A 24,913-nucleotide genomic window follows, 5' to 3' on the forward strand; every position below is an offset into this window, starting at 1 on the left:
TAGTGGTGTTTCAATGCTGTTGTCAGAGATGGCTGTGATCACCGCGCAAGTCAGTGAGCTCATCAGGAGTCTGCGGAAGAAAGGCTGGACGACTTCGGCCATCGCCAAACATCTGGAGACGAGTGGGATTGAAGCTTCATTGGGCACTATTCGACGTCATTGCCGAGGTTCTCCTGTGAAGAAGCAAATCAGAAAGCCACGAAAACTGACCAGTCAGGTGTTGGAAATAATTGACACGATCCTGAGACAAGATGACACGCTGCCGGCAAGGAAAGTGAGATCGCTTCTACAACGAAGGCACAACATTACGATAGGGTTATGCACAATGAGAAAGGCCCTGAAGGAACTTGGCTGGAGTTTTGGGAAGCCCAGATTTACTCCAATGACCCAGGAAAAAAAAAAAGAACTGGAAATTCTTCTGGCCGAGAGATCAGCGCAGCTGGCCGAGAGATCAGCGCAGCTGACTCAGAAAACAATACAGCTTGCAGCAGTGTCTGAGCGAGTAGCCGAGAGGGATGCCGCGATTGTCCGTTTGAAAGAGGAGAACGAAAAGCTCAAACAGGACATTGAAGGCCTCAGAACGACCAGCCACTTGGATAACCACAGAGGGGGACTGGACATTTTACAGGAGGTGAGAGCTGGGATTGGAGAAATTCAGGCGACTTTACGTGAACAGTCAAGGGATTTCACACCTGAGAGACCAATGCCCAGATGCACATCGACACTTGTAAAAGAGTCGTCCACCTTGCAGATGTCAGAAGTTCCTAGTCAACACGCAGATGTGACTTTGCGTGATGTTACCCCCGAAGACCTCGCTAAGATACACAACCAGAGCTACGGCCAGGTGGGCAGATACGGATGTCTGCTCTTCAGGTCCATCATCACAGAGGAACATTACATGGCCTGGAGCAAAACCACCAACTGGGATGGGGTGAAGGGAAAGCGAGCGCTGCCGCAAAATGTCAGAGACTTTGTGGTTTCAACACTGCAGCAAAAGTTTCCTGATATGGGAAAGAGTGACATGAAGGACTGCATTGATAAGATCAACGAATTTCTCCGCACAACACGCAAATCATCCCAACGACTTTTAATGTAAACCTGTTCAGCATTCATCACAATAAACACATTTTCTCTCATGCACTTTGTCCACTTTGTATTGTTTTAAAGCCTAATCTGAAATATAGAAATATAGCTATTGTAGGACTGTAGTTACCATCTCCATCAGGCACAGCCTTATGAATTAATTAAAATGCAGGCCTGGTGTTTGTCACCACGCAGTGCACAGTAACGATGAAATTAGCGAAATGTTTCACAGCAGTTTACCTTATAATTTTTGTTAAATATTCAAATATTTAGACTTTAAACTAGCAGACAGGTTTTACAGCCTAATCAATAGAAAAATAACGACAAATGACTTCAGCAAGTTATTCAGATGTGACACGGTTGTTTTACACACAATTTACGTGTTTCCCGGATTCAGTTGAGAGGGTCTTAGTGCTAAAATCTTCTTAAGTACATTCTTTTGGCTTCTTCCTGTTTTTTGCAGAAAAATTACTTTTCTCTTAAAAAAAAAACAGAAGGGGACAATTGGCCTGGTCACACGGTTACATAACAATTAAATATAGAAATATAGCTATTGTAGGACTGTAGTTAACATCTTCATCAGGCACAGCCTTATGAATTCATTAAAATGCAGGCCTGGTGTTTGTCACCATGCAGGGCACAGTAACGATCACCTTAGCATTCTGAGTTGACGCGGTTGTTTAACAGACAGTTTACTCTCTTGTTCTCTGACAATAGCATTCAAGCACCGCTATTTACAGTAATAGCGACATTCCTGCATTAAGTGGTTTGCTTAATTAATTGGCCGAGTAGGGTAATCGCTTGCATTTGATAAAACTTCTGTTAAAATCAGACAATAAACCAGAACAAGAGCAAGGAGGAGCACACATGAGCTGATCTAAATAAAAGAAAGATGCCATAAAATAAATTACGTGAAGATTAATAAGATTAATAAGTTACGTGTCAAACAGCATAATAGGCTAGTATCTGTAAAATATATAAATAAGTTAAATAAGTTATTGTACAATTTTTGATATCATAGGCCATCAAGTGATTAAAAAAAATAGAAAAACATTTAAGGCAACAATAACCAATTCAGCCACAGCTGGGACTGAACCCTCAACCTTTTGCACTGCAAAATCTGGCAAATCTCTACGTTTTAACCAGTCAGTGAGTTATGGATGTTTTAAAATGTTGGATGGGTGGACAATTGGTCCGAAATTGGAGTCCAATCGCAGCTCAAGTAGGACATTACAAGGAAAGGAGACTTATGTCTTCTGAAAGCCACCACCGTTTTCACCTCAAAGGAGCTTTTCATTGGACTAACTATGCGGTTTGTTGGCTATATCAGCAGGTTAATAACAAGTACTGTATTATGATATAAAAATAGGTATTTATTTAAATTTTATCATGTTTAATCAGACCTCAAATTTTAGATTTAGTTAAGAGTGAGATCGTTAATTTTCAGAGGCGCGGATGACTTGACCCTCGAAGAGAAATCTTTTTCTCCTGACTTCTATAAGAAAATCAAAGTCAGGATTTTCTCTGACTGACAGCCCTGTGGCTGCAAGGCTATCAGTCAGAGCTGCAGCACTGGGGCCTCCACGGCACCGTCCTGTCTCCATTTCTCTTCACCCTCTACACCTTCACCTTGTGGGCTGTGTGTCTGAGGGGAATGAGCTGGAGTACCGGTCAGTCATCATAGACTTTGTGGACTGTTGTGAGAAAAAACACCTGTGTTTAAACCCCAGTTAGACCAAGGCGATGGTGATGACATAGAAACTGTGGAGAGTTTGAAATACCTGGGTGTTCACGTCAATAAGAAAGCTGACTGGACACAACACCATAATAATAATTGGAAATAACTATCCAACATTTTAACTTTTTGTAAAAAATGTATTTTTCCCCCTACATACAGAAATCAATACTAACAAAGTATTTAATGATAATAATTTAATATGTCGGTTCTTTGCTTTTGTACATAACAAACCGCTAATTGTTTAAAATTAATTCAGAATTATTTGGGTTATCCATAAGTACTGAACTTTGCTGAATCGAGCCACAAAACTACTGTAAATAGAAGTTTCAGTAGGGTTAAACAAGCGCACCCTTTCCGAGGCTGTCGTTCTATTGGCTGGAAAGGTTGCTAGGCGACGATCCAACTGCAATCCGAGAGAGAGCAAAAAAAATCCGCAAACAGAGCCTACGGGTTTGCGAGCGTATCTGAGACTCGTGCAGAGCGCGGTTTGTGCGTGAAGAGGAGGCGGCAAGCGAGAGGAGAAAATGTCTGTGCAAGAAGCATTAAATCTGAGAGAAGAAACAGATTTGAGAGAGAGCGCATGTTTTGAGTGTGAGCATTATAAGTTTTGAGTGCAAGAAGATGAAATTCTTTTCTCAAATTGAAATTATGTGCTCTTGCATTATGGCAGGATAATTCTCCCATACATGTGCTCTGTGTTGTGGTTTGAGAGGGCGGCGCTTTGTGACGGCGTGCCTGGGTCCGCAATTGCGATACGTTGGGAGGAAGTAGTGACTAGCATAAACCTACATGCTAGGCTACAATGAGAAGGAAGGAAAACTGCTTTTCTTTATCGAACTTTTATTGACCCTCTTTTTTTCTATTGCGCCACACGTCTATCGATCGATATATATCGTTATTGAATTATCACCCAGCCCTATGTCCAAGTCAAATATAAATGGTTTTAACTTTAGTTGAACAGAGACAGGAGTGGGGGGTCTGCACAGATCAGATTACCCTGCCTAATCGGAGCTTCCATATGCAGGAAAAATGAACATGGGGAGAAAAAAAAATGGGATCAGAGATGATAAATTCCAATGCATGATGGCAATTATTTTATATCCAAGTATGATGTAGTCCTTCATATATATATATATACACACACGCACATCAATTTCAAACAGATGGTATCGGTATTGACCGATACTTCACAGCCAGGTTTTGAGTATTGGTATCAGGGACAAAAAAAAATGGCATTAGTGCAACACTACATAAAACATTCACACATCTGGTCATTAATTTGATGCATAAGACCAAAGCTCAGCTCATTAAACGGTACCCACTTTGTGATAAAGCTTGTGTTCCTTATGATGTTTTATTGGTAGATTGATGCCATCCTAGTTGGACTGCAACCTCTATAGCCTCCTACACAACTCACTGTAATTCTGGGTGTATTCCGAAACCTCTTCAACTGACCTAGCATAGACTTAATCAACAATCCAAGCTATAGTGGCACCCTAGTCGTTTCACCATTTTTTCCCCCAACCACGTTGGGTAGATGATTCGCTTTTGACAATCTGTGTGTTAAGTCCTGATTTACATTTTTTGATTTTGAATTTTTTTTGTACCATTTTGTTGTTGTTTGTTTTCATGCTGAGAGTATCATAAAATGGTTTCCTTTTTTCTTTAGATTGAAATGAACAGAATACGAATACATGTTTTGCCCTCGAGTCGTAACCGGGTGACTCAAACGGCCCGGCCTCAGGAGCCCCTGGCCTGCTCCTTCACCCAACGACCATGTTCACAGCCTCGTCTGGAGGGCTTCGAGTTCTGTATCAAGCACATTCTGGAGGACAAAAACGCACCATACAAACAATGTAGCTATGTCTCTGCAAAGAATGGCAAGCGCTGTCCCAAACCTGCTCCTAAGGCAGAGAGGAAAGACGGGTATGTCAAAGATCACGTTCCATCTTCTTAGGTGCTGACTGATTCCCAAACTAAAACCTTTCAATGTATTGTGCCTTCTTATGTGTTTTTCCTCCTGCAGGGTGACGTTCTGTGCTGAACATGCTCGTCGGAATGCGATGGCTCTACGAGCTCAGATGAGAAAGGCTTCCTCGGGCCCGACTCCAGAGGCTTTGTTATCCCAGCTTAGCTGCTCCAGTCGATCTGAGACGCACAGTCTGGACGGAGGAAACTCTGAGGCCAGCCGCATTTTAGGTAAAACCTTTAGTGCGAATTCATACAAAGGTGCAGACATTACTTTAGGATCTTAAATAAAATTTGGATGCGGTATGTTTTACATATTTGGTCATCTAATCTGTCCTTGTGTTGCAGATGAAGAAAGTCTGAGTGAAGAGGAGCAGAGCCCCCTGGTGTTGGACCAGACCTGGAGAGGAGATCCAGACAGTGAGGCTGATAGTGTCGACAGCGATCATGAAGATCCACTGAAGTAAGATAAATAATTCAGATGTGTTTTGGTTATCTAACTTGTACTTAAAAACAATATTAAGAGCATTATTGTACAAGGCTCTTAACCTTAACGAAGGAAGAAAAACAAACAATTTGACTTTACAAGTACAGCATGTTTAATGTTTTTTAACTTGTGTACTGACATATGAATAATTTGTTACCGTTTTATGTGTTGCAGACATGCAGGGGTTTACACAGCAGAGGAAGTGGCACTGATCACCAGAGAAAAGCTCATCAGGCTACAGTCACTCTATATTGACCAGTTTAAACGTCTTCAGCATCTGCTTAAGGAGAAAAAGCGCAGATATTTGCAAAACCGTAAACTGGAGCATGAAACTTTAGGTAAAAAACAGGCAACCAATTTCAGCATTTGAAGGAATGCAATCATTTGGTGTCCTTTCATAAGCTCTATTTTGTTTTTGGTGACAGGAAGTAGTTTGTTAACAGGGCCCGAAGGTCTTTCTATCAAGGAGAGGGAGAACCTGAAGAAACTCAAGGCTCTGCGTCGATACCGTCGTCGATACGGTGTAGAAGCCCTCCTGCATCGACAGCTCAGGGAGAGGAGGCAGGCTATGACAGAAGGAGCCTCTCAGGTAAACAAATCATTACACACAAACTGGGGAAGGCAACCATGCCTGAACCTGGAACGATGTGCTCTACACAAGGAGTTCAGTGGCTCTGAGGGTTCATGTATGACTCAGGATTTTAGCATCCTTTAAGAGAAAGTAAAGGCTTTCTGTCAGTGCAAATTCATTCTTTAAAAAAAGGTTTATCTGTTACATTTTTCAAACATTTATTTAATGTTTATCAACAGGCAAAAAGCTTCTTCACAATAAAATGAAAGTTTTTTTAGTATCTCATCTTTTCTGGTGACTTGGATAATTTGAACATTTTTCAATACCTCAAGTTTATTTTTAATGTGTAAGGTGGAGACAATCAATGGGCGTGTGGGTTCCTACATCCTTATAATCCATTTTCTTTATAGAAGCTTATTTTGATCAGAAGTTCATGGTTAGCAGGAGGAGCTAAAATCTTGGTTTATTTTACTTTTTTGTGCCTTTCTCTTATTGTTTTTGTTTAGTTTCATTATTTTGTCTTCTGATATTTTTCTTGTAGCTCCACATGAGAGCAGTGAGTGAAATATGCATGGCCTTCATCGATGGAGTCCGATGTACTAATCCCAGCCTCCCGATGGCCAGACACTGTCTCTCTCGTATCCTTTAGTTGTTTTCATATAGAGTACAACTGTTCAGACTGCTTCAGCTGTGCTTTGCAGTGTCTTGTGTTTCTGTGTAATTAACCCCACATCTGTGAAGTCAAACTAGAGAGCTGCACCCGCCTCCTTTCTTTTCTCTCCTTCTTTTGGCTCAGATCAGAAGCAGCAGCTTGCAGTAGCTGTTAGTTTTTTTAAAAGGGAGCCTAAATAAAACCTTCCCATGGTCTGTTGATTTTTCCCAAGATAAAAGGGATTAATCAATTCAGTTGGAAGGAACATTTTCTAAACTTATATTTTTATATTTAGGACAAAGTATATTGTATAATATAAGTACTTATTGTATTTAAGATCACATTAAAATGCAATATTTTCTGTTTAAACTACAATACTCCTACTAGAGTTAAGTCAAATAAAAGCTTTTATTGCTGATTTAGGTTTTTTTTTTTTTTTTTTTCTGGTTTGTTATTCTTAAACGTGTCTCTATGTAAATTTAGCTGATTGTCCTTAATGATGCGGCTCTCAGACATCTGCCAGGACAGCAATCAGGTGCTTTTTAAAATCTGCCCGGGTCTGAAAGATGCTCCATGCGACCGTACTGTCCACATGGGTCAATCCGATGATCCTCGCTGTCCTCTCCACCTCACCCTGCCGCCACCCATGTACCAGCCTGAGCAGGAACCTCCACCACCGGAGCACTTTACCCCCACCAGCAAAGATATGTACCTGAGTGCAGCAGAGCTTCAGCCCACTGAGAGCCTCCCCCTGGAGTTCAGCGACGTATGTAGCATTCACTGGGTTACAAGCCTATGATCTTTTTTTAACAAATTTTTTAGTGAGGAATGGATGACTGATCAATAACAACCCTTATTACAGCTTGGGAAACTGATCATAAGATTTTTTTTTTTTTTTTCCCCAGGAAGCAGAATGGGAAAGTAGGAACGTTCAAAATCTGACAAACTGAGTTTAAAAAAGTTATTGACACGGCAGAAAATTTACATTTGTTTGTTGTTTACATATTTGAAAAATAAATATTTTATAATCTGGTCTGAAACTAATTCAGATCTTTTCTTTTATTTTAATCAGGAATTCAAACGAATAATCAACTAACCATGAATATACTAATAAAGGTTAATTAGATTTAAAACCGATCAGGGTTGTAGTGTGGTCGCCGTCCAGAATAGTGTGCAGATGTTTGCTCTTGAGCAGTCAGACAATACATGTTTTTATCCACATTTTTAAGTATAGCATTAGAAGTGCTTGATGCAAACAGCAAAATCAATTTAATACATTGAGCAAACGTTTCTACCCTAACTTAAGATGTTTTTTTACTTGAAAAAGGCAAATGCAGATAAGAGAAAATGGAAACAATTTTGTTGAATACGTTTTGATGTAAATATTTACATCACATGACTGATCAGCTCCTTTTCTGCCAGTGTCCCCTTAGAAACACATTTTTCTCAACGTTTCCGGACAACATGTAGCATCACCTACACTAGCTGGTATGATAAAGTTAATTCAACTTTCCCGATTGCAAAACATTAAACCATGGTCCATTACAGATCCATGGTCAGCGCTAGTTTGCTACCACCATTTCCCGTTTATTACAGCCAAGCTTAAAATAAACCTATGACATTACACTTCGCCTACACTTCTCATCGCCTGATTGAAACATGTCTAATTCGCATTTTCTTTTTTCAACATTTTAAAAGTTCGATTTAAGTTCGCATGACGTTTGTATGGAAACATGGCAGAAAGGCCTTAGAGGCCATTATTCAGCTTTTCTGCACCAGCTGCCGCAGTGCAACCAGATCTCATCAGGTTTTCCAGAGCTATATTATAAAATAGCTTTTATTGATAATGTATTTGGGTAAATTATAGTGTGACACATGTGTCAGATCTCCACATTTTTAACAATACACCCCCAGTTAACAAGCAGCTTCCATTTTTACCTCAGTAGCAGCCATTGCCCTCAACCAGATGAGCTTAAAGAGCAGAGATGAGATGAAAGTAAAACGGGTTGTATACAAAACATTTTTAATGTGGAAAAAAAATAATTAACAAATGATTCCTGGTGCATTTTACAGTTAGATACTTAATGGAGAAAACTTTTAACATTCCTTCAAGTGCAACAATAACCACACGTTTGGAAGCATGGCTAATGGTACGCTTCCTGTCAGAGCGTCTGATTTTTGAATGATAGATCTACATCTCTGTTGGTAGGGGCTTAAAATTGTTTCACATATTTTATTCTATTTATCAATCCTAAGTTAAAATTTTTTTGAGAAAATCTTATATTTTGTATCCAGTCAATAATGCAGCCTGCATGTTAACACTATGATGCCAAAGAAACCAGCTGATCAATAAATGGTGAGATCAATTAACTCAAACCCGTGAATGGAAAACCAACATCCCTAAATCTAACAATGTTGGTTTCCTTAAAAAATAAAGTAGGACATCACCCCCATATTGTTAAAGTACATCTGTTGTCCCTCAGCTGCAAACATCTGGGCGCTTTAGCTAAAGCACAGTACAAAGAGCAGTTTTCTGCAGGATTTTAACTCTACGCAGGTTCACCTGTTATCAGAGTTCACTTTGCTAATTGTTCTAATCTGAAACTAGTCTTATCAAATGTTTGCTTATTTTCAAATGTATTTAGTTTGCATCATAAATACTTAATCTGCAAATAAAATTTTTATTGCTATATTTTGCATTGGGCTAATCCTTAAAATCCTCAAGTCTATTTTGTTTGGGCAGTAGGGGGCAATGGCGAGTTGTTGACCTGTGCTACTATGTTTACAGTCATTCACCATATTTGACGCTTGGAACATAGACTTTTTGATGCATGTACTTGTTTTATTTTCACATATAAAGTCTTGATAAAGTGTGTGTTTTTGAAGGACCTGGATGTGGAAGGGGACGGGATGCAGGGCCCTCCTTCCCCTTTGCAGTTTGACACGGCCCTCGCCTTGGAGGACCAGACCATCAGAGCCATTGCTGAGGCTCCAATGGACATCTTAACAGGAGAAGACCCAGACCAGGTGGACCTGGACACCTCGGGGCAGGAGCTTTCAGAACGAGATGTGGATGGCATCATGGATGATCAGGTCAAATATTAGTTTCAAGTTGGACTGGTGCACTGTGATCTTTAATAGTTACCACGTTTTTCTGTCAATAAAACAAGACAAAACATTTTCTCCCTTCTCTTTGACTATTCAGTTATTAGCTTTTATCATTTGTGTTGTCTGTGAAATGCAATGCATCCTGGAAAAGACGGATAATCTAAATCTGTTCAAAATTTCCATTTTGCATTAGAGTGTGGCTGTTGAAGAACAATAGAAAAAAAAACATAAAAAATCCATAGTGCACACAAACTACTCTTTATCTATCATCTGCTTTTGGTATTAAGATGATAGACCAGACCTGCTTTCTAACCTTCTCTTTTAAGGTTCTTGGTTCTAAAATATCTCATTGTTTCCTCTGAAGTGCGTATTTAGGAACTGTTTTCTCTTTGATTCATGATCCAAAGTTATAAAATAAGCTGAATTGTGGTTCATTTTAAGTGTTGGCTGTACTGATGGAGAAAATGAACATTAAAAAATGTTTAGTCCATCTTAGTTCAGCTATCAGATGTATGCAAATGTTTTTCCGTTCTTGTAACTGCCTAAAAAATGTGCTGAGTCATCTTTTCCTCCCCTCAGGCGGTGTCGGACGTAGGTGGAGGAGAAGACGACGCTACTGACAGTTCAGTGCAAGACGTGGCCATGGTAGCAGCTGATGCTCCTCGATGAACCTGCTCCACAAACTGCCTTTGTTTCTTTTATTAGGTTAAGCATACCGATCATTCGGTAATCTAAAATACCTTATGGTACTTATGTGTTTGTTTGTTTGAAATAAATGATGGGTGAGGAAGGAAGCACAAACAGCTCCCTGTGTTTCTCTGCATACTTTGGTAACAACTGATCTTTTCAGACTGATAAGACATAATGATTCCTCCTGAATCTTCAAATGGTTTGAAGCACTGGTACATCACTGCTGTACCAGTGAAATAAAAAAGCTGAAATAAAAAAGCTGAATTCTTTAATAATGCAAGTTTTACCTAACAGTCACACCACAATCCTAATTTATCTCATCAGCTGCAGTTCTGGTAAGCTATCATAAGGGCTGCAGCTATGCGACAGACTAGTGCTGGTTGATTAAGCATGGAAATGTTTTAATTACACAGCCTCTGTTACAGGATGTAGCTGCTCACTTCACTGAGCTCTTCTAGAAAAGTGCATTAATCACAATAACTGAAAATTAGATGATACATTTTTGAAGGTTATGAGGGGGCAATGAAGATGACCAGTCACTTAAAAGTTATGTCATTGAAATGTGGATGTCAGTTACCCTGAGAGACCCAATGATCTCCTCAATGCAATGATTCAGTTTCAACAACTCCTAAAATAAAACAATATTTCAAATAAAAGCCTTGGATATAAACAGAATGAGACAATTACCTTTATAGAAAAGTTAATAGATATTTATTTGTATTTATTTGCATCAGTTGAAACTACTCAACATCTTCGACTCATTTTAGGATTTTACAAGCTTTCTGCTTAAAAACTGAACGCTACCTTCCCTGGTTTAAGTCTGGTTTAGGTCATTTTTTTCTGATGACTTCAATGATTTAAATATTTATCACCAGCATCCAACTTTCAGATTTTTTTTGGGCCAAAACCATCCCGTGATTTATGGTGATTTTTAAGATCTATTTTCCTAATGGAGTCGGATTAAAAAGCATCTGATTTGATAATCATGTGAGAAGCTGTGGTATGATCTTAAATGTTGCTTTTGATCTTTTTGGTCAAGTCTAATCAATTACATTTTTTTTTTTTTACCTTGGTTGTCTTTGACATTAAATCCAGTTAATCCGAAACAGTTATGTGACAAAAAAAAAAAAAGAAAAACTAGACTGTTAATATTCTGAGGCAGCGCTAGATGAGGGACCATGGCCACCCCCCATTTTTTATTTCCACAGGTGTTGAGTAACAAAATGCAATACCTTGTTATCTTAAGTAGAATTTTTGGCTATTTATACTTAAGTGGAGTAATAATTTTTTAGACAACTTTTTACATCTATGTCCTTAAATTTTAAAAATAGTCGCACTAGTTTAGTTTCATTTAAGCTCATTTCCGTTATGGCCAGTTGGTACAAAAAAATAAATTTTTCCTGTATTACTTTTATACTCTTAAGTAGTTAAAAAAAAATTGTACTTTTAGACTTGAGTAAAAAGCTTCAGTTGATACCGTAACTTCTACAAAAGTGTTTTTAAACAGTAAAAACTATACTTCTACTTGTTTAATTAACACTAATACTTATGATACTTTGTTTATTACCATGCATGCAATTCAGACTCTCTGGAACATGTAGTTCCTCTCCACACCAGATGGTGGCAGCAGTGATACCATCACATTGAATATCCTATGCTGACATAGTTAATATTTGAAGCAGAAACTTAAACACAGAAATTAATTAATCAAACTCTGTTTAAAACAAAGATATATGATAGGGATTTATCTTCTTTTAAGAATTAGTTTACCATGTTTTATCTGTGACCGTTTGCAGTCGTCAATGAGTCTCCTGTGTAATTAAGGATGAAGAATAACTTTACCATTTTAACTTCTATATAATGTAGAGCCATAGATTAATTTAAACAGCACAGATGTATAAATATCTGAATTGTTTAATCTGTAAGGGCCTCATGAAAATCTAGTCTTTTCTTTAGATATTTATTGGGAAATATAGATGTGCTTCATTTATTTTCCTGTTGGTTCATTATAATCTATAGATTGACCTCAAACTGGTTTTCAGCACCTATTAGTTTTCAGCCACCTTTCACTGCTGAACAGTCCCTCCCTGCCAACACCATGACATTTTTCTGGAACTGCCTCAGTATGTAGTGTCTGATATATTTGACTTAATTGCCTTTTGTGTTAAAAGAAAGACCCAATCAATTGAAAGGTAAGTGTAAAGTTGTGCTTTACCTGATAAACGTATCTTTTTGTTATGGGGATTAAAACTTGAGGGCAGCATGTAGGGAAAAAAGTGGTTTAAAAGTGGAGCCTTTAATAACTCCACCTAATTTATAACTCCCTACTAGATGATAAATGCCAAATGATTTAACTTTTAGAGATAGCTTTTTTTTTTGTTACACGATTTATATTTGGACAAGTTTATTGCATATCTTATGTCAAAATATGTCAAAAACATAAACCAGATTCATGTCCATTTAATTCTGGATTTCTGAAATAAATTTAAAAAAAGGATGCAGGAATGTACTCTGATCCAACTCTTGACCCACTTAAAGTTTGTAGGTTTACAGTGAAGCTCTGTCTGGTACGGAAGAGTATTAGGTCCACTAAAAAAAAAAAAAGGTTACCAGATTTTTTGATTTTATTTCAGTATAATATGAGGAAAAAAAACAACTTTTTTCTCAAAATTATGACTTTGATCTCAGAATTCTGACTTTTTTTCTCAGAATTCAAACTTTAATCTCAGAATTCCGACTTCAATCTCAGAATTCCGACTTAAATCTCAGGATTCCAACTTTAATGTCAGAATTCCGACTTTTTTCTCAGAATTCTGACTTTGATCTAAGAATTCTGAATTTTTTTCTCAGGATTCTGACTTTGATCTCAGAATTCCAACTCTAATCTCAGAATTCTAACCTTAATCTCGGGATTCCGACTTTAATCTCATAATTCCGACTTTTTTCTCAAAATTCTGAGTTTGATCTCAGAATTCTGACTTTCTTCCCATATTAAACTGAAATAAAATGTAAAAATATTTTTTTGTTTTTTTGTATTTTTTTTTTTTCCAGTGGCCCTAATCCTCTTCCGTAGTCTGTAGCCACCTTAAAGCCGGGGAGAAAATGGGGCGGGTTTGGCAGTTTTCACGCAATGACATCACTTTTCCTCCGACCCAAACACTGAACACATCTCCGAGGCAGAGGAGGGGACAGCAGCCGCTGGCTGCAGAGGAGCGCCGCTGCGACAATGAGCACAAGCCGCCTTTAAACACCAACATTCTGGGTTTGTTCGTCCTGATCGGCCATGATCCGCTGGAGACCCGCTTCTACCGAATGAGGTGAGTCTGCAATGGGAAGGAAAAGGCAGCTTCTGTGTGGAAAAAGGTTCGCCTGACCGTGATTTGCGAGAAAAAAGCCTTTGCGAATTATATCCTGGTCCAACGTCATGATATTTTATCATGACTGTTTATCAATAACCGTCTTATTGTGTTTCTCCTGTTAGTGGCTGAAGGTTTAGGGCGTTTCAGCTCTGCTGTGGAGGAGACTCAGTGTTTGGGTCTGCAGGCCCGGTCCTTAAAGAGAAAATGCTACATTTTTACCAACACTTTCACTAATAATCGGTTGTAATCAGTTTGTTTGCATCTTGTATGATTTATTTAGCTTGGAACCAGAGAAAGAGGAACATGAGGAAGGAACTGGTGCTTGTTCTGCTTCCATCCTGCGGAGAGGAAAGGCAGCTTATTTATGATGGAAATCAGCTGCGCCTGTGATGATGGCAGCTCCTGCAGGCAGTGATGGTCCACAGTCAGAAGAAGGACATTTCTAAAAGAACTCACGACTTGAGCAACAGTGAATGACTCCATTTAAATTTAGATTCATTTCTAAGAACAAAAAAAATTGCTGTAATTTCACTTCCATCTTGTGCAGGGGTGCCTCCAAAAGCTTTTTAAAGGGGCGGACAGTTTGGGGGCCACCAAAATGCAAAGTCGTCCCAGCATATTTAACCGGGGCCAGATGAGTTATTTAACAGCTTTTTCTCTAAACTTGATATTCATTTGAAAAAAAATGCACATTAAGATCCTCCAACTAAAGCGGAGTTTGTCCATCGTCATAATTTCAAAAACAGTAGTACAAGGAGAATTTTAGACATTTTATGTGTAGTTTTATTTGTGAAAACTCACAGCTGTGCCAGAAATCACTTGTGAACCCTGAAAGAAAAGAGAAATCAGAGGTGGTTCACCTTTATGGGATCAGGGTGGAGGTGTTTTTTAAAAGAGGAGGCATGTCTGTCCAGGGAGTTGCGCCCTCTGGTGGTGGTAGTGGTACATTTTAAGATTTTGTTTTGAGGATTCCTTTGGCATGGATGTAGTTTCTTGTAATGAAATGACACACTTCTTCACATTTCGCCATGCTATAACCGCAAACCCATGTAGTTTTTCCGGATGACATGTGATCGACCAACACAGAGTAGTGCACGCTATTTGCATCCGGCCCTCCTGAATCAGTTCCTCATAGGAAACTCTTCTGCTTTTTCTTTTTTTTTAAAGGAAGAATTGCTCAAAATCATATTAGTTAGAGTTTATCTGTGAACCTCAGATTATAAAATGGATTCTGGACTTTAGGACACAGAAAAACATGGTTTCATCTAAACCTTTTAAATTAAAGCTCTGGTTCTGCGTTGTTGTTCTGGTGCACCTCTGCCTCCTAGTGGAGATCATTTCTCCAGAGTCTATCAGGTCTTCTTGCCGTATTGCCCTGCATTTAGCTTCAGCCATCACTTCTAATCAGCTGTTCCTTGCAATTTTTGAATGTTTTTCTTTTTCTCATTGCCTTATTTCCTTGCCCTCCGTATTAAAACCCAAACCTGTACAGTTTCTCATCTGAGCCATGGATCGCTGCAGCTCCTCCAGAGTTCTCTGTCCTCTTGGCATCCTCTTTGATTAATAATCTCCTTACTTGATGCCTGTACCACAAAGCGAGCTCAACGCAGCAGGATTACTCCCAGCCTATCCAGTTTAACAAAACCAAAACAATTGCAATCAGGATCAGCAGCAATACCAAGCTGGCTATAAACTCACTAACTTAATCCAGCTTGAAGTGATAATGAATCTATGAACGCACACGTATAAAGGGGCGGGTTCAAGGTAGCAGACCAATTACAACCATGAGTGCAGAAGGGAGAGTGCTGTATTTCTCCCATAAAAAAAAAAAAAAAAAACTAATCCTGCAGAAATACGAAGAGAGGAAACAAAGGCTAAGTGAAAAGTCATGGCGGCTGCATGAAAGAGACATGAAATAGTGCAGCAAAGAATCACTGGCTGCGTAAACACGGAAGTCACACATCAGTGTCATTTAACGCAGCCTGCATCCCAATCGCTGTACTGCCTGACTGCATATTCATCCTGTGTCCCTCAGGAGGGAAGAGGATTTGGGAGCAGATAAAAAAAAAAACAAAAAAAAAAACATAATTTCATCTGGTTTGTTCAGTTTTTCATTCAAAAATGTATTTGGTTATGATAAAGCTGGAAGCTGATGCCAAAACTTCTGACATCATATTAATGTATATGCGCACAACCACACATAGACTTGCTTGCAGAGAGGAGTTTATGAAAGTTTCTTAAATTTTAATGGTGATAACATTAAATTAAACAGATTTCTAATATGGAAAAATAAAACAGTATCTGTTCCAAATTTAAACATCAGAATCAGATAAAGTGAAAAGATTTGAATCCCTAGAAACGATCAATAATATTTAAAAACTGACTCATCTGTGTCCTTTTGAATGTCAAAACTTTATGGAATAAATAAATTTCTTCTGCTGGTAGAGATCACTTTTTATTGCCTTTTATTTAAGTAGGCTAATTAGAACATAAAAAGATATGATGTATAGAAAATTTAAGTTGTTTAGCGGATTAATGGTGATTAATCGATTATTGAAATAATCAACTAATTTGGAGTATAGAGACTCTAAAACCTGTTTTTAGCTGACAGAGCAACCCATTTAGAGCAGTAATTATACCAAGATTATGAAAATACACAAACATTTTGCATTTAAGATAAAAAAAAAAAACAAAATAAACTTTTTTGTCTGACCACATGCTTTATCCAGAACTCCTTAAGTGGAAACGTTTTAGTTTAGCCTGGTTTAATTTCGTAAAAAAATTCTTTAAGGAAGTCTTAAATCTAAATTATTAGATTAATTGATTTGCAAAATAATCGTTGGTTGCAGCCCTAGTTAAATCATCTTAATTTAAATAGGTCTATTTGACCAATCTGTATTTATAAGAGCCGATCTCTCTGTTGCTTTTCAAATACCTTGTTTTCAGTAGTGAGTTTTTCACTAAAATGGATTCAAATGAGCAATAAGTGTAATTTATGTACGTAAGGAATAAAAACTCAACTTGTAGACATCAGAATTTTCTGAGCCGGTGTGTCTGGTCGGGTCGGGTCTGTGTTCCTGCTCGGTGCTTTTCCAAAGCTGCTTTTCTTTAATCAGGACAGCATGTTTTCTGAATGGTTCCCTGTCACGAGGAGCGGATTGTTCCTTGTTTGTTTTCACTTCATAAAGGCTTTTATCACCGCTAACACATGTGTTAGTAATGCCAATAATATCTGGGCCAATCAGAGCTTAAACCGGGTTTAAAGCGTCTACGGAATAGTTGTGGAGTTATTAAAGAGTCTGTTTTTTGTTCTGAGCTCAATGATCTCTGCGCCGCTGGTCTGACGCCAGAGATGTGCTCATGCTGTTTTCATTGTCTTGTCGTTTTTTTCTCTTTTTTTTGTTTCTGAACAGAGAGCGAGTTTGACTTGAAGGAACGAGGGTGGGATGAATGTTTGAACCTCTCAGCTCGCAGAGATGGGACGAGTTTAGGCTGTAAAATATTTAGCTTTCACTGAAGATCTGCAGAAACGTTGGATTAATTTTTTAGTGTATGCTGGCTGCCTTATCCTCGTTTAATTCTGGTCCTTTCCAGATTTGATGCTGATTTCTTGTTGCAGTTTGCTGTTTTTGGCAGCTGCTGATAAACTCAGTTTATTGTGGACGACATCTGCAAATACCAAATATAAGAAACGGCTCTTTTTTAAACAAACGCTGCATTGTTTGAACCTGATTTGTTTTATTTAGTATAAACAAAAATATTTCATCTGTGACTCTCCATTGCATTCATGTCGGATGGATTAAAACAAATTGGAGCAATAATGAAAAACTGGAATTTATTCTTCTGCTGATGGGGATACTTTGCAGCTGGTATTGCGGGTTACTAATGAGAGGAAAAAAATTAAACTTTTCACCTTTCATTCAGTAACATTTTTATCAACGTAGTGACATATATTTATAATTTACCTAACTACTCCTGATGTAGTTATTGTTGATGGTTGAGGAAGTGCTAAACAGAAAAATGAGGCACATTAGAGCAAAATGTAAGCAGGTAAAAAGGGAGAAAATTCAGATTCTTTTTAATACAGAGATTTATTGGGATATTTGATGTGTTTCAGGGTTTGTTTGTGTTTGTATAATTTTAGAAATGTGCAGCATAAGTTCATAGGAGCTTCTTCTGCTTAAGGACAGTTATTTTTAGCCCAACAGAAAACATGCTATGATGTATGGAAGGTAATAAGAGCGATTTTACGACGTAGAAGCTGCATGGAGGCAGTCAGTAGACAGAGCTTTACCCGGTAAAGGAGGGTTTATCCAAACATGTCTTTGAGCCGACCTGCATAGAACAACTAAACCAATGCTTTGGGTTGATGATATGTTTGCATTCGTGCACAATAGTAACCATCTAAAAACAACTTGGTGATAAAGTCTCCATCTCAATTCTACAGAAAATCCTGAAAGCGCAGATGTGGGTAGTAGCTGGTGAGATTTGCATAGTTGCATTTAATAAACATTTTCAAAGGAATTTTCTTGCATCATACTTCCTACTTTTACATAAGTAATATTCTTGTGAAGTATCACTTCTCGTAGTTCGGTAGAATCTCTGGCTACTCGTTCCACTGTAAATAACCTGAGCCGTTCAGAGATCAGGTGATAAAACTATAAACAAAAGACATTGGCAGTGGGGAAAAAATATTTAGAAAAGGATTTCTTCAGCATAGATTTGTATATTTGTAACATTTTTTTTTTGTATTTTTTATTTTTTTTTTTATTCTAGCCTTTAAAATATCAGATCTTTCCCATAATGTCTGTCTGACTACATAATTGGTAAACATTAAATCAGACAATATGATTCAAAAAGCACTTGAGTAACTTTTTTACCACCTTTTTGCTTTTATTTGAGTAATTTTTTGGATGAATACTTTTTACTTTTGTTTGAGTAATATAATGCTGAAGTAGTTCTACTTTACTTGAGTACCTTTTTTGGTTAGTTTGGGGTTTATAGGTGCTCATGTAACCCCACTATGCTTGTAATTATCCACATTTTTTGGGATAATTCTAATAATAAAAGCAAAACGACAAAAAAAAGAACACTGTCATTTCTCTTCCAGTTCTGACCAGCATGATTCAACCTGATGCATGTAACCTACCAGTTCTCTCTTTACTCTAAACAGCTTTGCCAACCTTATAATGCTCAGCCCCCAGGAGCAGCGTAAAATAACTTTCTCTAAACTAAAGCTGAAGGAAGTCTAAGTTTAAATATGCATTTTAAAAAGTCACATTGAGGTCAGAAGGGAAAATAAAGATTCTGATATATAGAGACTAATGCTATGTTTGCACCGCATGCATTTTCCGCAGCAAAAAAAAACACCTGCTGGTTCATTTTTGATGCCTGCACACATTAAGATCAGACATGCGTCTTTGAACTGCATCTTTGACACTGCAGAAGCGCGTCCAGTAAAGTGTGTCCAGGTGCGTCTGATGCTTCTGCTGCTCCTGTGTTCAATGTCAGAGAGCTTTTTTGCTATATTTGCTGTTATAAGTGAGTAAAAAGGAGTTTTAATGTTTTTATGTGAGAAGGTACGTCTGAAAACATCATCTGTGCAGTAAGTTCATCAAGATTACAATCCAGTCTTTAAATATAATTTCGCTGTCAGAGCCGCAGACCCCCACATACCAGCAGTGCGCCGTCACTGGGAATCCCTCGCAGCAGCTGCCTCAGCTCAGCTCACCTGGTAGGTGTTTTTCCCCTACTGTTCGTTTCGACTGTGTGTGATACAAACTGCTGTCATCAGAAAAATAAAAATAAACATATTTTGCCGGCAGGTTTCACAATTTTAAGTTAATTTAGGCTTTTATAAACTGTTTCAGTTGAGTGTTCATAGTAACCTCTACATCAGCAGGGCTGTGTCCACCTCCCGCCCAGATCCCAGATCAGCTTCTCTGATTGGTTGATGTGGTGCGTCAAGCAGCAAAAATTTTGTTTTCCCAATTCCAGCAGATGCTGCTTGTGAAGCGCGCTTCAGAAACTCATGAGACGCTGCTTTGGCTGCACAGATGCATCAAGATGCGCTGATCCTGCTGCTCTAGACGCGCTGCAGGACCTTTTGATGCGCTTTGATGCGCATCAACCTTTGATGTTGAATGTAAAACGGTTGCTTCTGCTGCTTAAACCAGGTTAGGTGTGAACATAGCATAAGGAAAGATATTTGATAACAAGGCACTAATGTGTCTGCATGTTTTTTTTTACTTCTAATTGAGGGCACACAAAAAGTTAAAATTCGACACATTTCCTTACTTTATTATTTGAATACCTTAATGGTCTGGCTGTTGACTGTGTTCCAGCCTTTTGTCGATCTGTGGCATGGATTGTGCATGGGCTCTACTGCAGTGCTTTCTGAATAGTCTTAAAATGTTTAGAAGTATATTTAAGAGCTAAAAACCCTGTTACGAAAAGATTAAAAGGTATGCAACCTTCGTCAGCTTACTTTCACAAGTTTAATCCAGTTTGCTCGCTGTTCCATACAATGCATCATTCCTTATATGGTCAAGCAGATGACTGTTTGGGGGAAAAAAATCTGTTTTAAATATTACTTACCGGGTTAGAATAACAATAGAGAAGGTGTTTATTTTTCATTTTACTACTGTCAAGGTTTTTAGGATATCTGCTTCTTATGTATTGATTTAGGGATAAAGAGCTTTCTCTTAAGACAATAAATTCTTGAAATGGAAAACCTTTGTTTGCTTTTGTTTCTAATTTCTTGCAGTTAAAACGTTTATTTTATTGGCTGTTGCAAATTTGGGAGAGTAATCTGGATATCAAACATGATATGTCATAGAGATGAATGCTAGAATTGCTTTATTGAGTCAACATTTATCCTAAAAAGTTAAAAAATATTTTTAGAGATGATTGGGACCTTGAATTCCACCATGGAAGAAGTCTACTTTTTAGAGGAATAACTGGGATGTTATGAAGGGATTTCTGGGCCGAAGGTTGAGTGCGTTGAAACTCTGAAGTTGTAGATTAGTTTCCAATCTGCCGGAAGCAAAATCCAAAGCTGAAAGGTCCGATATTTTTTGAGGAACATGCTTGAACCTCAGGGTTGGGGGTTGGTCTGTGTGGAGAAATGTGGCTCCACTCTGTGCTCGTGGTACGATGTTTACGCTCCGTGCCAACTGTGTTTCGTTCCTGATTGAAGTTTCTGTGAGTCACAGTGCAACGTTGAGATTGCCCATCTTTAGCTTTGCAGCATTACATCACGACAAGTCATGCCAACAACTTATTGAAGTGGAACGGGCAGCATGAGCTCTCTCTCTGTTTGCCTGTAATTGTTCCCAGATGTTCTGAAGGCATTTCTGTCCCACAGCTTGTATCAGGCCATTCGTGTTCAGACTTTATTACAGTAAGGAAACGTGGCGCAGACCAAGTGTTTAATTTGGATGCTGGTTCCGTTAACTGGTTCAGCTCATTAAAATCTTTACAGGAGTTACATGAAGGTTCCTTTATCAAGACAAAACCGTGGTTAAAAACTTTTTTTAAGCAACAGGGTTCCCTTTAAGTGTTGTTGTTATCTTATGAAAATTGTGATTGTTTTGTGTGTGGATGGAAGTAGTGAAGGACGGCATAAAATATATAAACATGAAAATATCAGAATTTCTAAAGATAAGCTGTTGCAGACAGCAGGATTGCTCTAATGGTTCTATTTATGATGTTAGCTCAGTAGTTAATTCATTTGTTCCTTCACCTGTTCCTTCCTTAGCTCCTTCCTTCATTCCTTCCCTCCCTGTGTCTTTCATTCTTCCTTCATCCTTCCTTCCTCCTTTTGATCCTTCCTTCCTTCCTTGCTTCTTTTCCTCTTTCCCTCCCTCACTTTCTTTTCTCGCGTCCTTTCCTCCCTCCCTCCCTCACTGTCTTTTCTTCGTTCATTCCTTTCTTCCTCCATTCCTTCGCTCCTTCCCTCCCTGTGTCTTTCTGTCTTTCATTCTTCCTTCATCCTTCCTTCCTCCTTTTGATCCTTCTTTCCTTCCTTGCTTCTTTTCCTCTCTCCCTCCCTCACTTTCTTTTCTCGCTTCCTTTCCTCCCTCCCTCACTGTGTCTTTTCTTCGTTCATTCCTTTCTTCCTTAGTTGCTTAGTTCCTTCCTTTGTTCGTTCGTTCGTTCGTTCGTTTCTTTCTTCCATCCTTGCTTCTTCCTCCCCCGTGTGCTTTCCTTGCTTCCTTCTTCTTTTTTATTTTTTTTTAGAAAGTTATAATAACTCTGAATTTGTCCAAATTCAAATTTCAAACTATTAATATCAGCAGTGGTGTCTGATCTTAGGGCCTAATTAATGAAGTCATTATTCACTTTAATGCCACAGATTGAGGAGACTTGGTTTCGGTGAAACCTGATGCAGATTGTTGCCTTCCTGAAATATTTCAGTTTTATCTTTGCATCTGATGAAGCCTTTTGTTGAGCAAAATATGTCTGTGTTGATTCAGTTAATCCAGGCCTTGTAAGGTGAAAGGATTATACAGATACAGGTGAAAGCCGTGTGGATTTTGGTGATAATCTTGAGCAGAAAATCAAACCCGAATGATGTCATTTAATGACTCTTACTCTCTGCATCTTCTCTGATCTGCCTTCAGAGAGACTTCCACAGTTTGATTTAAGGTTTCAGGTTTTCATATAGTCTCCTTATAATTTGTTTATAAGGTAGTTAACTTCTTATCACCGTAAAGAGGAGAGAGATGAGCAAAATGAAGGACTATGGTAGGAACATGGATGCCGGAGGAGGAAGCCTGAACATCTACTAAGTGCATAGAAATGAACAGACTTCACAGCTTTCTGCTTTTATTCGAAATATTTTTCTTTTTTGTAGTATCTTATTTTCTGAGAAAAAAATGAATTTGGGGTTTTCATTATTATCCGAGCACAATGATTACTAGAAGTGCAATGAAAAAGTGTAAGAAATGTTTCCCTGGATATAATGATTCAGAGGTTTTGCAAGATAATAATTTTTTTAAGCTGCATTTGTTAGATGAGTTGTACCAGATTGTGGTTGTTTGTAGAGGGCACCATGTCCCCACCCTGCACATAGCAAATTCCAGTTCCAATCCTGGGTGTAATCAGCTTGTTACTGGCCAGTCATACTGGTTTAGCGGCCATGGAGGTGGGACCCAAACTGCAACAATATAGAAGCCTGAAGTGACGTCAGTGGAAGCTTCTTCATTCGTTTTCAGGCCGAAAACAGAGGATGACAGACAGCTTAAATACAAATGGATCAAAACTGAAAGAAATCATAACTATCATAGCTTTACATGATGGTAGAAAATAGTCCAACATTTACAGGAGCAATCAGAGCTGTACATTATCTAAAAACGGGAAATGTTTTAAAACGATCACAATGATTATTCCTATAAGTCAACATAAATGGCACCATCTTCCTAAAAGCATTTCCTGTTAGTGTACCATCCCAGAACAAATGAGCACAAACTATGCACAACCCCCCAGGGAACGTTGAGTCATCTGGGGGGTTAGACATGACAGAGGCAAGTTTTCAGAGGGAAACGAGAAACTTTCATATTTTAGTTCCTTAAAGCAGTTTGCTTGATGCTTTTCCATTGGAGGCAATAATCTAAATGTAGCAATTATACATTTATACATTACGCCAAGTTGATTTATTGCTATTTAACTTTTTGCACATATGCGTTTCTTATTATTAGCATAAACTATTAGGGGTTTGAATAATAAATGTAACAGGGGTTCATTGTTTCAGAGCTCGAGAGACTCTGCAAAATAATGATTGATTTACAAAAACATAGCAAGCATGATTAGGAAGTTATTTTTTTTTTTTTAGAAAACAAAGATCCAAAGTTCTACTATTGCATATTTACCTTCTATTTCAATGCTGTAAGATTATTTTGATAGCATTAGAGACTGTAGTGTAAACGCCTAAATCTTAACCAGGCCATAATGGATATTTTTCTGCTTTGTGAAATTCTCCTGCTTTCAAATGTTTTTTTTGTATTTTATAAGATTTTAGTTATCGCTAGTTGATTGCAGGCTGACAGGAAATGGCATTGAGGGCAAAGGGAGAGGATAATGTGCCAACGATCAGCAGGCCAGGACCCCAACCCATGACCGCTGCACGCATGGGTCCTCCATGCATTGGTTGCATGCTTTACCCTGCACCACCGCCGCAGTATTTATGTATCTCACGAATGAAACCCGCAATGGTGTCGCTATCTAAGTAATTTATCAAGCTCAGATATTTCATATGGATGTGAATTCCACACCCTTGATCACGTTCTTTCTGCACCATTTTAGAAAAGCCTTAATGCACATTTCAATTTATTAGCTTATAATAAATGTATAAGACTGTTTATTAGTTTTATTAAAAAGTTTATAAAAAAAATGGGTCACTTTTTAAAGTGTTTTTTTTTTTTTTATTAAATATAAAATGTGTCTGATTGAATCTGAATTTCGTTTTGTCCTTATCTAGCTTAAGGTTTGACCAGTAAGTAATTTAGACTTCAAATAAAAGATAATCGAACGCAGACCAGACTAGAAAAGATGAAATATCCTAAAAGTTTGGCACCAATAAGAAGTTACAAAGCAGGCGACTATAATTCAGTGGATTTTTGTTGTTTTTTTCCATCTCTATTGACCGTTTCAAAGTAATGGGAGCTTCTTTAGAGCTGACAAGTGGCCTGATGAGCTGCAACTGATTATTTTGTTGATCGTTAATTGATTGTTTACTTTTTATTACTAATCCATTAATAACTGGATGGCAAAACGTTCTTTAAGGAAGATTAGTGCAGAATTTACACCAGGTGAAGCTAAAACTATGTAACTTGACGAGTTGTGGATATTGACAGATGCAAATGGTTTTTCATCCTGAATGCAACATGTTTGTATATTTTATCAGAATTATTGCTCTCAGTGGGTTGCTGTTCCACTTAATGGCATATTTTACCGTCTCTATGCTCCAATTAACAATTAATCAGTTACTAAATTATTTGATTATTTCAATAATTGATTAATCCAATTATTTGCTTCAGCACTATTTTCTGTGGCGGTATCATTATGACAAGAAAACATTTCATTAACTAATCCTGGTTAGTTCACCCATTTCCTTCTTTTTATCCACTTTTAGATCTCTGCAATGCCATTTCATCCCTATTCTTTTCTGTTCTGTACCTGTAAACCTTTTCATATTTCTGTCAAGACATAACTTTATTTGTATTCCTTTTTAGTATTTTTCATTAATCATAGGGAA

At 38.0% G+C, this 24,913-nt stretch overlaps 2 protein-coding genes across 3 annotated transcripts in view; both read left to right on the forward strand.

The window, feature by feature from the left end:
• Positions 1-10,404, forward strand: part of kansl2 (KAT8 regulatory NSL complex subunit 2) — an 11,880-nt gene extending 1,476 nt beyond the window's left edge. Inside the window, exons 2-10 of one of the 2 annotated variants that reach the window (XM_015381131.1) lie at positions 4,491-4,747; positions 4,848-5,050; positions 5,138-5,252; positions 5,451-5,614; positions 5,702-5,865; positions 6,389-6,485; positions 7,012-7,265; positions 9,386-9,592; positions 10,187-10,404. In XM_015381131.1, coding sequence (XP_015236617.1) covers positions 4,497-4,747; positions 4,848-5,050; positions 5,138-5,252; positions 5,451-5,614; positions 5,702-5,865; positions 6,389-6,485; positions 7,012-7,265; positions 9,386-9,592; positions 10,187-10,276 — 1,545 coding nt within the window. In that variant the 5' untranslated portion in view covers positions 4,491-4,496 and the 3' untranslated portion in view covers positions 10,277-10,404. The remainder of the gene's footprint in view (positions 1-4,490; positions 4,748-4,847; positions 5,051-5,137; positions 5,253-5,450; positions 5,615-5,701; positions 5,866-6,388; positions 6,486-7,011; positions 7,266-9,385; positions 9,593-10,186) is intronic. The other variant, XM_015381132.1, reaches the window with a different exon arrangement.
• A 3,055-nt stretch (positions 10,405-13,459) lies between these two features.
• Positions 13,460-24,913, forward strand: part of nckap5l (NCK-associated protein 5-like) — a 55,261-nt gene continuing 43,807 nt past the window's right edge. The window contains exon 1 of the mRNA XM_015381110.1: positions 13,460-13,614. The gene's annotated coding sequence lies outside the window, so the exon portion shown is untranslated. The remainder of the gene's footprint in view (positions 13,615-24,913) is intronic.

The sequence above is a fragment of the Cyprinodon variegatus genome, unplaced genomic scaffold (genome assembly GCF_000732505.1).
Source record: "Cyprinodon variegatus isolate N-32 unplaced genomic scaffold, C_variegatus-1.0 Scaffold228, whole genome shotgun sequence".
Taxonomy (NCBI): domain Eukaryota; kingdom Metazoa; phylum Chordata; class Actinopteri; order Cyprinodontiformes; family Cyprinodontidae; genus Cyprinodon; species Cyprinodon variegatus.